Genomic DNA, 14,714 nt, shown 5'->3' on the forward strand with positions numbered 1-14,714 from the left:
TATATATATATATCATATAACTTTTAAGGATATAAATGTAGACAGAATGATATAGAAGCAAATTCAAGAACAAAATTAAAGGTATATATAAATATAAATATATATGTATATATATTATATACAAATTTGTGTGTTTTTTTTTTTTTTTTTTTTTTTTTATCAAAATTTATTACATTTCTTAAATTATCCTTATTTTCACACTATATAATTACACATCAACATTTTGAAATGTTAATCGTTTTAAACTATTTAAAGAACATAAAGTGAGCTAAAATAAAATAAATAAATATATTCTCAGGAAATAATTTTAATATAAAGTGAAATAATCATAATATTTAAAAAAAAAGGAAAACAGGAAACGAACATAAGTATATGTATATATATATATATTATATTTACATAGTACATTGTATGCATATATGTTTTTTTATTTATATTTGTCTAACTCAAAATTATTTTCCACTATATATATATATATATATATAATAATATTATAGTAATATTATTTTGTTTATTTTTTTGTTTTTCTTTATTGTATCTTTTTTAACTCAAACAACAATAGTTGAAAAGAAACATTAAACAAATAGATTATAATCAAAAAAATAAAATTGTTAAATAATATCACAAACAAAAACATATAAAATAAATAAATAAATAAAAGTATAATATATAAAGAAAGAAAGAAAACGCGAAGGTATATACAATATTTATTATATATGTGTTCCATTTTATATTTTTTATACACAAAAAAAAAAAAAAAAAAAATATAAAACAAGAAAAAAAGAGGTCAAAAGATAATATATATATATATATATTATATATATATGTATTTTTTTTTTTTTTTATTTTTTTATTTTACATACTTGTTCTTGTTGTACATAATAATAGGAAACATTCGTAACTTTTCATAATTTAATTATAGAATTCTCTCGTCATATATTTGTGACTTTTCACATCAGTAAATGACTTATTATTTGAATCATCAAAAATGTTATAATCTCTGACAAATCTACATTTATTAATAAAATAATTAACTAAACTTTTTGTTGTATATTTCTTTGGAGATTTATGAATATAAGGTTGTGACAAAAATATTGTATATAAACAATCTTTAACTACATTAGAAAGTTCTGATAAATAATTAAGTACATCATTATGAATAGGTTGAATTTGTGTTATCTTATAATTAACATTCAAATTAACTTGAGCATTTTCTAAATGTTTTACAGTCTTCAATAATGTTATTTGTAAACCATATAATGTAGTTACTTCATGAACACCAAAAAACATGTCACTTATAAGAGCTTTAAAATAAACATTATGATTCATAGAAACCTTATTAGATATTAGATAAGGCAAATATGGATATCTACGTACTTTTCTACTATATATAGTTGATCTAATATTATTCATTGATTTATTACTATCTTCTTCTTTTTTGTCTATTAATTTTGTGCTGTCTTTATTTTCATTTTGAATAGGATTTATAAAAAGCTCTTCAATACAATTTGTTAACAATTTATAATCATCAATTAATATATCAAATAATTTTTTTGTATTCTCAATTCTTAACATATTTAATTCTTTACTACCACTTGATGACATAGATAATTTTATTTTACATAAAAAAAAAGCTGTTGCTGCAGGCAAACTCATAATGTGCATATGTTGTGTATATGTTGTTGAAGAAAAAATATCTGATATACTTTTTTTCTTTTTTGGATTTTTAATTTTTATAGAAGGAATAATAGCATCTAATTTTTGTTCTAATTTAGATGTAGAAGGAGCCTTAAATAAAAAAAAAATAAAATTATCTGACAAATATTTCATATATTTTATTTTTGTAATTAATTTTAAAAACTTATGTTCTAGATAAATCAAATGTTTTATTTCATTAGTTTTCTCTTCTGCTCTATTTAAAAAATATAAAGAGCTACATAAACACAAATATATATTACACAAGTCGTCAAGTGTTAAATCTTCAAAGATTACTAATCTTTTGTTTTTCTTTTTATTCAATTTTATTATACTAGAAATAGCAGAACCTTCCTCATCATTAGGACTTTTTAAAATATTATCACAATTGTTGTGATTATTATGAACATTATTATTATTATTATTAATATTATTATTATTATTACCATTTTCATCATCACTGTCATACATAAGACATTCATTTTTATACTTCAAGGGGTCCACACTTTTACCTAACTTTTCTATGTGTTCATTATTTTTATCTATATCATTAATATTGTCTAGAAACTCCTCTTTCATTGTAATATTATTATTATTATCAAGTTTTATTTTATTATCCATCATATCGATATACTTTGTAGTGTTATAAGAATCTTCATTTGAATGTACTTTATTATTCAGATTGTTTATATTATTTTGATCTTTCTCTTTTTTTTTCCTTAACATATTTGTAATATTATCACGTAATGATAATTTCTCACAACTCTTTACTTCCTTCTCTGATTCTTTATGATATATTTTGTCCGTTGGACATATTTTCATATACTTGTTGTAATAGTAATAAAATAAAACATAATATGCATACTGAACCATAGTACTTATATGCGTATTTAATAAATTATTGGTTAAGAATAAATTAGATGATATCATAATTTTTAAAGAATGTAATAAAGAAACTATAAAAGGAATGGTGATGTTTTTATTACGAATTCTTTCAAATGTTTTTACATGTTCTATTTTTTGAATATACTTTTTATTAAATAAATCAACATGCTTTTCAGTATCTATAACGTTTATTTTGGGTGTAAGTTTTAATAAAATATCTGAGAACGCAAATAAAAATGAGGGACTAAAATTTCGACATGCACAATAAAAATTATATAATTTGAATGTAGTAATATTTTGTAACATTATATCATCGACATTATCACCATTTGTATTATATGTATTATCTTTATATTTTATTATATCTATATTTGTGTTGTTTTTATTAAACATATTTGATATATTATATGTAGTACATGTATTATTTTTATTTTTTTGTGTTTCATCATTTATATTTTTACCCTTATAATATGTAACTTCCTTTGTATCTATATTATTTTTTAAATTATCATTCGAATTAACATTTTTCTTTTTATTATCATTTATATTATTTATTCTTTTTGTAATATGTAATATATTTTCATCCTCATGTTTATTACTTTTTATATAATAAAAATTCATTATTTCTTCCAGTCTTTTTTTTATACATTTAATTAATTCGTACGTATGTTTATTTGTATTAATAGAGAAATGACTAAATTTTACTATGTCACTTAAAACACTGATATCATAAAATATTAAAGAATGTTTATATAATTCTTGCATTTTATTATTATTATTATAATTTGATATATTATTATTTTTATCCTTATTCATATTAATATATTCATTATTATTATTTATATTTTTTTTCTCATCATTCATTTCATTGATATATTTTATTTCTTGAATTAATTGTTCTTTAGTCATAGGAATATATTTTTTTTTATTTTGATTTTTTTTTTCGATGAAAAAATTTATTTTCTTATTTTCCATTTCGTTTATCATATCTTCTAATTTCTTATCTATTTGAGAACACAATAATAAAACGATATTTTTTAATAAGAATTTATTTTTTTTATATTTCTTATTTACATCTTGATTCATATTATAATTTATTAGATAATTCGTTAAATCACATATTTTATCATCCTTCACTTGTAGCAAATCATATTGTGTAACACAAGAATTTATATGAGATTTATTACCTTCACATGCTTCAGATAGTTCTGATCCTTCATAATAATAATTTATAACTTTATCATTTTGTAAATTAAAAGATAAGTTTTTTTTTCTATTTGATTCATTAGATATTATTTGTTCCTTAACATTATGTTCATCTGTATGTTTAAGAATTTTTTTATTTTTATTTATTTTTGAAGTGTCTATATCATTCTCTTTATCATTATAATAAATATCATTTTTTTCACAAGATTTATTTATATTATAATATATATTATTATTCACATTTTTTAGTTCATCCAGTTCTTCCTCTTTATATATATCATTTGCCTTACTACATAAAAGTGCACTTATTTTGTTTTTTGTATTATTGATGTATATTTGAGCTTTATTTTTTGAAATTACATATTTTTCATTGGCATTATTGTTTTCTAGATTTATATTATTATTATTTATATTACTAATAAAATTTTGCTGCTCATTTGTATGATGATACTTATGTAATTTATCCTTTTCTTCTTTAATATCATATATTAAATCATCATTTTGTATGTCATCCATAAAATATATATCATTTTTTTCCTTGTTAGAATTATAAATATTTTCCATCTTCACATAATTTGTATTCATAACTGCTATGGTGTGTCTACCAGTCCTTCTATTATTTCTTAGATAGTTTCTATAATCCTTCACCAATGTTGGTGTGTTTACATATTGTTTAGAATTCATATGATGCATAAATTCCTTACTTTTCATAAAATTTTTGTCTTTGTTATTTCTAATACTTTTTATTATATATATTTCCTTTTCTGGTACAAAGGAAAAAATAGATGATATTTTAAAAAGACGTACTAACATATAATTATCAACTGATAATATATCTATTGAATTATTTATATGATATCTTAATTTATTAATAAATATATGTAATATATTATTTTGTGTATTAGGTATAAATATAACTTCACTTAAACATTCAGATATAAATAATAAATTCGATATATTATAATCATTTAATCTCATACTTAATTTTTTTATAAATATTGTAAATGTAAAATTATATAAATCATTCATATTCTTTTGAAATAGTTCTGTATTATTATAAATTATATTATTAGGATATATTAATGGATATGTATCTATACTTTTAATAAAACGAATAAAATATTTTGATTCTTCAAATTTTTTTAATGGATCATCTATAGCATAATCAATGATTTTATTAAATAAATTATGATTTAATATTAAAAACCTTAATAATATTATTAAACTATAACTAAAATCATATGATTTCATTAATTCTAATTTATTCTCATAAGTATATATGATAGCATGAATACTTTTACTATTTATTTGATTTGTTAAATAATGAACTGTTTTTGAAAAATAATTTATAGCTATTAATTCATCAATATTTTGTCGAAATATTTTATTTAAATATTCTTTTATTATTATTATATATTCACATTTGTTATGAAAATAACTAATAAGATTAAACCATTTTTTAATCATTTTTACATCTTTTATATTATTATTTGAATAAATTCTTAATTTATCATTTATCTTATCATTTTCGTCATTTTTATTCATATTATCATTTATATATGTCTTCATTAAATCATCTTTTGATTTTTCTATATTATCATTATTAATAATAATAATATTATTATTATTATTATATATGTTGTTATTTTTTTCACTTGATGATATATTTAAAAATCCTTTTATATTTTTCTTTATATATGATTTTATTTTACTTTCGTTTCTTTTATTTTCTATATTCTCATTCTTTATCATAACATTTGTATCATCATAACCATGATCATTCTTTATATTATTATTACACTTTTCTAATTTTTTTTTATTTTCAAGTCCCTTCCTCTCATACCAAAAAGTAATATCCCTATTCTTCAAACTGTTAACAAAACATTCAAAAAATATACTATCACAAATATTATTTTTTACACCCTCTTCAATATCTTTAAGATTATCTATAAGTACATAACATTCATAATTCGTTAGACCATCAAAAAATGTAGAGATTTCTACTTTCTGTTCTTCATTCTTTGTCTTTTTAGATATCAGTTTATCTAATTGAACAAATAAATTATTCCAAGTCTTTATACTAACATCATCTTCTAATAAATTCTTATTTATAAATATTAACAAATCACTTAAGTTCAGTTTAGAAAATTTTATACATTTTTCTTTTTTTAATGAAATAGCTGCTTGAGCAAAATTACTAAATAGCATTGTTCTCATTTTATATGGATTGTAATAAAATATGTGGTAATAATTTTTAATATAGTGTTTGTTTATATTAACACTAAAAATATTTTTCTCAGCACATTTATTATATTGAATATTATTTGAATTTATATAGTAATTATTAATATTAATATTAATATTATTCATATACTTACACTTATTATCACACTTATATTTACACATATACTTATCTTTATTATTAATAGCACAATTACATGGCTTTGTTATATTTCCCTTCAATTCGTAATATACCAAATTTAATTTCCTTTTCTCTCTATCCTTACCTTTTAATAACAAAATATTTTTTCTCTTAATGTGCTCACTTTTTTTACACCCTCTAATATCTTTTGTTATATTTCTATTATATAATTTATTATATAATGAGAACAATACTCTTTTATTATTATAAATATGATCTACTTTAATTATGTTTTTACTTCTACAAAGGTTATTATGATAAGTATTATAAAATACTTTACTTTTATGGACATTACCTATTTCTACTTTTATTTTTTTTGTGTATATAGAAATATTATTACGTAAGTGTAAAAATAGGCGTTTATTTTTATAACATTCATTCCCTATATCAAGATATTTATATTTGTTTTTATATTCTTGATCATATTTATTAATATTTTTAAACAAAAAACTTTTCATCGTTTCTTATTGTTCTGTGTAAGAAGGATATATATTAAATATAAATATATAAATATATATATATATATATATATATATATATATATATATATATATATATATAATATATAATATGTAAGATAAATAAGGAATTCTTTTTTTTATTTTTTTATTTCACGTTAAACGATAATAATATATATATCATATGTATATTTATGTATTATAAAAATATAAGTACATTAAAATATATATAAATATAAATATATATATAAATATATATTTATATGTATAATATATACATTTTTTTTCTTTTTCCTCATTTTAAAAATTAAACTATATTATGTTTAATCTTCCACATCATTAATATATATATAATATATTTATATATCACGAAAGTGTAAACATAATATTTTAAAATATCAACACACTCATTATTTTCTATATTCATAAATAATTAAATTTGATAATCAACAAGTTTATATAATATATATATATGTGCACGTTTTTTTTTTTTTCTTTTTTTAATCCCATATTATTATTATAAATAAGAAAAAAAAAAAATTACAAATATGTGATAGAAGACTTTCACATTTATTACACATATATATATATGTATATATATAATATATATAATATGTATAATATTATAAATATGATACTTCATTTATTTATTCTTTAATAAATAACCCATTAATATTTTATAACATAGATGAATTTTTTTTTTCTATATATAATAAAACTATTTTATTTAATAATATTCTTATAATATATATTTTTGATTATACATAAGGTTAAAAAAAAAAAAGTAATATTATAACAATACATATACATGTTAAATATATATCTTATAATACATTTTTGTATTATTTTGAAAGAGGTAAATATTTATATGAACAAAAAAATTTACCTCACATATATAATATATATATATATATATATATATATATTTATATTAGAAAAAAGAAATATAAAAATGAGAAAAATTAAGCTCCTTTTATTTTTATTTATTATATATAAAATATTTTATATTCATATTTTTATAATTTTAAAGTTTTAATCATTTTAAAAGTTCAACATACAATTTTATAAAATATAAAAATAAAAGAAATAATACACATATATATGTATATGATAAAATATATATATATATGCATATATATATATTTGAGGAAAAATATTTAAAAAAAAATAACATTTTATTATAATGCAAAAAGAATAAGTCGTCCATATATACATATATATATTAATATATATTATTCTATATATGTGTTACATTTTTTATGTTAACCATACAACTTATTGCTTTATATTTTACACTTAATATAAATTTGGTTTATTATATATAAAAATTAACAAAAAAAAAAAAAAAAGACATTTTTTAAAAAGAAAGATATACATATATATATATATATATATATATATATATGTATCTTTGTTTATTTGTCCACATGTTCGTTTATCTGATTAGATTGTGACACATTATTGATACTTATTGAATTTAATAAATTACTAGGTAAATATTCCGTATTTATTGTACTCGAATTTGATGTTGATCTCAATTTATCAATCATTTTTTTATTAGAATAAAAATCATAATTATTCATTTCTTTTATTATTTTATTACTTGTATTGTTACTTTTTTTTATATACTGATTACATGTCATATCTTCAGTATTATTATTATTATTATTATTATTATTATTATTTTCATTATTTATATTATTATTTACATCTTCATGACTTAATAAATTATAATATGAATCTTTAAATTGATTATGAGCATTTCTATTTACTACATTATCACTAGAACATTTTTCTGTTTCCATAAAATATAAATGATCTGAATTTTCATATGTAACATTAACATTATCATAACTTCCATTACAATTCTTGTAAATATTATTACTATGTATTATATTTTCATTCATTTTATTTTTATTTTCACCTACATGTGTAGTACTCTCTATTTCATTATCTCCATTTACCTTATTTGTATTCATATTATTATCATTATGATTAGTATTAATATATAAAGCCTCATTTTTTCTATTATCATTTAATGAGCCATCATTTTGTTCATTTGATAAATCATTAACACCATTCAAATTATTTATCATATCATCTTTATTACATGTATATGTTAACACCATATTTTTATTAATAACTTGTAGATCCTTCTTATTTGTTACAATGTTATTTTCTTGCAACATGTTTGAGGTATCACTATTGTTACATGTATTATTAATATTTATATTTACATTATTATGAACATTTAATAAATCTTTGTTATCACCAGTTGTTATTCCTTTAACATTATTTTTTGAATCATCAAAATTATTGGATATTTCCTTATTATCATTTATAAGATGATTCATATGTGCGTTATAATATTGTTCTTTGTACATATCACTAGAATTTATATTTGCATATTTGTTATTATTATTATTATAATAGTTATTTATTAAATCTGTTTGATTGTTATATACATTATTAGATATGTTAGCACCTCCAATATTGTTATGATTATTCAAAATGTTTGTTTTAACATTTGGATCCATATCATTCATATATCTATTATCATTAAAATGATCTAGTCCAGACATGTTATAAGACATCATATCGGGTCTATTAGATAACGCCTCATCATAACCTCTTACATTTTTATATTCCACATTTAGATTATTAGTACCATTCATATAATTTACATTTATGGTATTCATAGGTATATAATTATTCATATTATCATATACTGTGGTATTAACACTGTTTTCTATACCAACTACATTCACATTATTATTATTATTAATATTATTATTATTATTATTGTTATTATTATTATTATTATTATTGTTGTTGTTATTATTCATGTGTATTAAATCATTTGTGGAATAATTCATGTTGGATACATATAATTTCTCCATGTTCATATTATTTATATCCTTTGAATTATTCGAATTACTATTTTCTTTTATAACAGATACATTATTAATATTTATATTTTCATTCATATTACTTAAACCACTCATTTCGTTCTTATTATTTAAATGGACCATATTATTATTCATTTCACCTGTACTGTTCATGTCGTTCATTCGTTTTAGGTTATTATAGGGATTACTCAGATTGGTCATATTATTATTGATATTTCCTACATTATTATTAGTTACATCATTAAAATGGATTCGATTAACCATATTATTTGTATCTACCATATAATTTGTATCAACCACATTACATCCATCAATTGCGTCATAAAACTTTTCGACACTATCAGAATTATTATTTTGATCTATCATTATTGGATTCATATTATTTAAATTTGGTATAGCATTCATGTTAGAATAATTTGTTATGTTATTATTCATATCATTATAGTATGGAATATGGTTCATATTATTCTTATCTATTACGTTATGTACATCATTCATAGAAGATATATTATTCAAATTATTATTATGTTCAGTAATATTAGCAACGTTATTTCTTTGGTTTATCACATCATCTGGATTATTATAATTTGAAATATTTTCATAATTCATCATAGTTTCATAGTTTGCTACATTTTCAAGATTTTCTTTTTTATTTATACCTCCATAATTATTCATTGTCTGGACATCATTATATGTATATTCCTTACCATCAATCTTTGGATTGTTCATATTTTCTAAGTCAACATAATAATTACAATTACTATTAATATTATTATTCATATCAGAACTAAAGGGTTCCATATGATATATAGGTTTATAATTATAAGGAATATATTGTCCATTCATTTGTTCCTTTGATGATACCAATTCTTTATTATTCATAATATTATCCTTTTCATTATATGGCACAAGTTGGTAAGGGTTACTATTATTATTATTGTTATTATTGCCACTACTGTTATTATTATTATTATTATTATAATTACTATTACTATTTGGTATCATATTTTGATCAGTCAATTGTGGGATATTATTATTTTCCATTCCATCCCCTTTATTTACATTCCATCCAACAGCCAATATATGTAATGAAAATAAATTTGCGAAATATTTTTGTTGCATTTCAAATTCTTTACGTGAATTTAATGGTACCTCGAAATATTCATAAAATCTCTGTGATTGATATTCATATGGAACTCTATAACCTCTTGGATTCTCAACAAATTCTATACAATTATTTATGAAACTAGGATTATTCATTTTATCACCATTATAATTTTCTACAGATTTTATATTATATGCAGAATTTATATTTGTTAAGTTGTTCATATTTACCATATTTGGTATGTTCATCATATTCATATTTTCTGTACTAAGATTATTAAATGGAAGATTTTGCATTTCATTCTTGCAGTATATATTATTATTTAAATAATGACCATCATTATTCAACATATTGTTTGTATTCATATTATTCATTATCATATAATTATTGTTATTCATCATATATCCATTATATTCATTCTGTACTATATTATTACCATTATTATTAATATTAATATTATTATTATCATCATATTGTGATGCTTTTTTTTTATTATATGTTTTATCTAATGAATATATATATTCATCATTATCATAAAATTTTGATGATTTTATTCTTCTTCTTTTTCTACCTTTATTGTCTTCCAAATCTTTTACTTCTCCTTCTTCATTCTCATGAGGTATATATTCTTCTTTAATATATCCTGGTTCTATTCTTTCTTCATAATTTTCTTTATCTTGTTCATTTCCAATATTTTTAACATTATCATCTATATCATTTATATCTTCGTTATCATTATTTTTATATTTTCCTCTTGCATTTTTTTTTCTTCTTGTTGCTATTACACTTTTTCTTCTTCGTCTACCTCCGACTAAAGTCTCATTATTATTTCTATTATCATATATATTATCATTAATATTTTCACAATTGTCCTTTTTATTTTTACCTCTTTTTTCCTTTGCACACGTAACATTATAATTTATAGTATAATTATCATATTCATCTTCTAACATGTTGCGATTTTTTGAAGATTTGTAATTTTTTCTTTTTTTTTTCTTTCCATCCAAAATAGATGTAATTGCTGTATAGTTCATACCTTTTTTATCTACATTTAAATTATAATTATTGTTATATTCTAACATGTTTTGTTTATATTTATTTAAAGATGGATCATAATTGTTATTAATAGTTTTATCAGCAACTGGTTGACATCCATTTGTGGATGCACCTCCATAAAGATAATCTGCATTTTCCATTTTAACAAAATTATTATTTTTAACATAGTTCTGATTTCCTTCTTGATCTACTACATATGTTTTTACTAACATACCATTGTTATTATTATAAAGATAATAATAATTTTTATTTTGATAATAATTATCAACACCATCTTCTCCATTTCTTATGGGATACTCATTTGGATTTAAATATTCCCCATTCATATTATCATTTAACATATATTGATAATTCTGTGTATCACCAGTTACATTATCTTGAATAGTATTCGATATATTATTATAATTAACAAAATCATTATTCTTACTACTTTTTGTTATTTTGTATGCATTTTTATTTGCTCTTTTATTTCTATTACTACTAGCGATATTATTAGCTGAACAGAACATTTCATATTGTTCACTTGGTATATAATAACTATTTTTTATATTATTATTTAATTGTGTCTTCACTTTTTTTTTATTATTATTATTGTTATTATTCATCATCATCATCATACCATTATTATTATTACTATTATTATTATTATTGTTAATATTATTATTGTTAATATTATTATTATTATTGTTTTCATTTTGATAGTTATTACATAATTCACTTTTTACTATATATGTATTTACTAATACATCATTTTTATTCATTTGTATATTTTTATCATTAATATCTATATCATTATTTATCATATATTTATTACCATTTTTTGTTATCATCGATTTTTCAGTTTTACATAAATTTCTTTTTCTAGTCATTCTAGTACTTCTAGTTCTTTTTTTATCATTATATACATCTGTATTGAACAAATGATCATTATTCATATTGTTATGTTGTATCATGTTCTTCATATTATTATCTAACATCATCATATTAGACATATTATTTCCCTGATACATTTCATTCATTTGATATTCCATAAGATTCATATTACACATATTAGGGTTCATATTATTACTATGATTTAAATAAGAACTATTATTATTATTATTATTATTATTGTTGTTATTTATCAAATATGTCATGTTTCTTACATTTCCATCTTGTAATTCCATGACATTATTTATATCATTTTTTTTTTTTCTTCTTCTATAACTTCTTGTTACTTTATGATTCAAAGGACTACTTGGTACTTCTCCTTTGATTGAAAATGTTTTCACACCATTATTATTATCTGTATTATTATCATCATCTAAACCATTAGTTATACATTTTATATTTTTATTCATATAAACATTAATTTTAACAACAGATTTATCAGATCTAGAAAATCTGGTACCTGTTGCTTTATGTAACAATATAGGATTAAAAATACCTTTAATCATACTTTGAGCAAATGTATCAGCTCTTTTTTGAGCTTCATCATTACCTACTTTTTTACATGACCATCTAGCTTTCATAGGAACTCCATTCTCTAACCATTCCACCCTCCACTCTCTTTCAATTCTATCTCTAATTAATGATACATTATAAACACCTACATTTTCAAAAACACGTACTATAGGTGGTCCTTTATCAGGATATAATTGTTCAAATGTTATTCCAGATTTTAATTTCTCAATTAATTCTTTAGCTCTTAATTTTGCTTTATCATTACCATATTTTTTATATGATATTCTCTGTTCTCTACGAATATTATTTTCATACCATTCAACAACTAGACATCTTTCTATTTTGTCTATTAATATGACTGGTTCTTGACTACCTATATGTTCTCTCATTTTATTTTGCTCTTCATTATTTGCATTATTAACAAATGGAACTATCTGATTACTATTGCTGTTGAAAATGTCGTTGCTAATATTATATGGTACACTATCATTATTATTATTATTATTAATAATATTATTATTATTATTGTTATTATCATATTGTATATTATTACTATTATTATTATTATTGTTGTTGTAATTTATATTATTATTATCATATTGCATATTATTATTATCATTGTTGTTTGTATTGTTCATATTTTCTTTTGGTACAGTACCAATATTATCATCTACTACATCCACATTATTGCTACCATCATCATCCTCGTCATTTTTTTCTTCATTACTCTTCATTACATTCTCGTCAACCGTATATGTACAGGTACTTGTTTCTTTTATATTCTCATCAATTCCCTTCTCATTATCCTTCTTTAACTTATTACTATCACATAATGATTTATTATTAGTATCATCTAATATTATATCAGAAGAACACATATTCTTCTCCATAATATTACCATTTATTCCATCAAAATTACAAGAACCAATTACTTCGTTTGACCCCTTAACTAAATTATCATCCATTGTTTTTATAAATATTATTACAATGAAAAAAAAAAAAATAATAAAATATAAAAAAAAAAAAAAAATGAAAACTTTTAAGTTACTGGTTCATTTATATTTACACTCTATACATAATATATATATATACAAATATATATATATATATATATATATATATATATATATATATATAATATGTACATATATCTTATTGTATTTTATTAATAGAGAAAACACTCAAGCACATGTATGCACATATAATATATATATATATATTGTCTATTAATAAATACAAGAGTTGTAATATTAAGACATATGCAAATTTATTATACATATATATTTTTATAATTTTATATTTTTATAGTTTCCTTTGATATGCACCTCAGGCTCAAACATAGGACAGGAAACATAAAAAATATAGATAATTAAAATATAATTAAAAATAAAATTATATTACAAAAAAATAAGACTCTAAAAATAAGGAAATACTAAAAAAAAAGTAACAAAAAAATAACAAAAAAATAACAAAAAAAATAACAAAAAAATAACAAAAAAATAACAAAAAAATAACAAAAAAATAACAAAAAAACA

The 14,714-nt window shown here is 19.4% G+C and overlaps 2 protein-coding genes across 2 annotated transcripts; both read right to left on the reverse strand.

The window, feature by feature from the left end:
• Positions 1–912: 912 nt before the first annotated feature.
• Positions 913–6,666, reverse strand: PADL01_0602100 (conserved Plasmodium protein, unknown function; the record flags this gene model as incomplete). Its single annotated transcript, XM_028680741.1, has 1 exon — positions 913–6,666. The coding sequence occupies one exon, from the start codon at positions 6,664–6,666 to the stop codon at positions 913–915; it is 5,754 nt and encodes a 1,917-aa protein (XP_028537188.1).
• Positions 6,667–8,081: 1,415 nt separating this feature from the next.
• PADL01_0602200 (SPE2-interacting protein) lies at positions 8,082–14,144 on the reverse strand (the record flags this gene model as incomplete). Its single annotated transcript, XM_028680742.1, has 1 exon — positions 8,082–14,144. One exon carries the CDS (start codon positions 14,142–14,144, stop codon positions 8,082–8,084), a length of 6,063 nt encoding a protein of 2,020 aa, XP_028537189.1.
• Between the last annotated feature and the right edge of the window lie 570 nt (positions 14,145–14,714).

The sequence above is a fragment of the Plasmodium sp. gorilla clade G2 genome, assembly GCF_900097015.1.
Source record: "Plasmodium sp. gorilla clade G2 genome assembly, chromosome: 6".
Lineage (NCBI taxonomy): Eukaryota > Apicomplexa > Aconoidasida > Haemosporida > Plasmodiidae > Plasmodium > Plasmodium adleri (nom. inval.).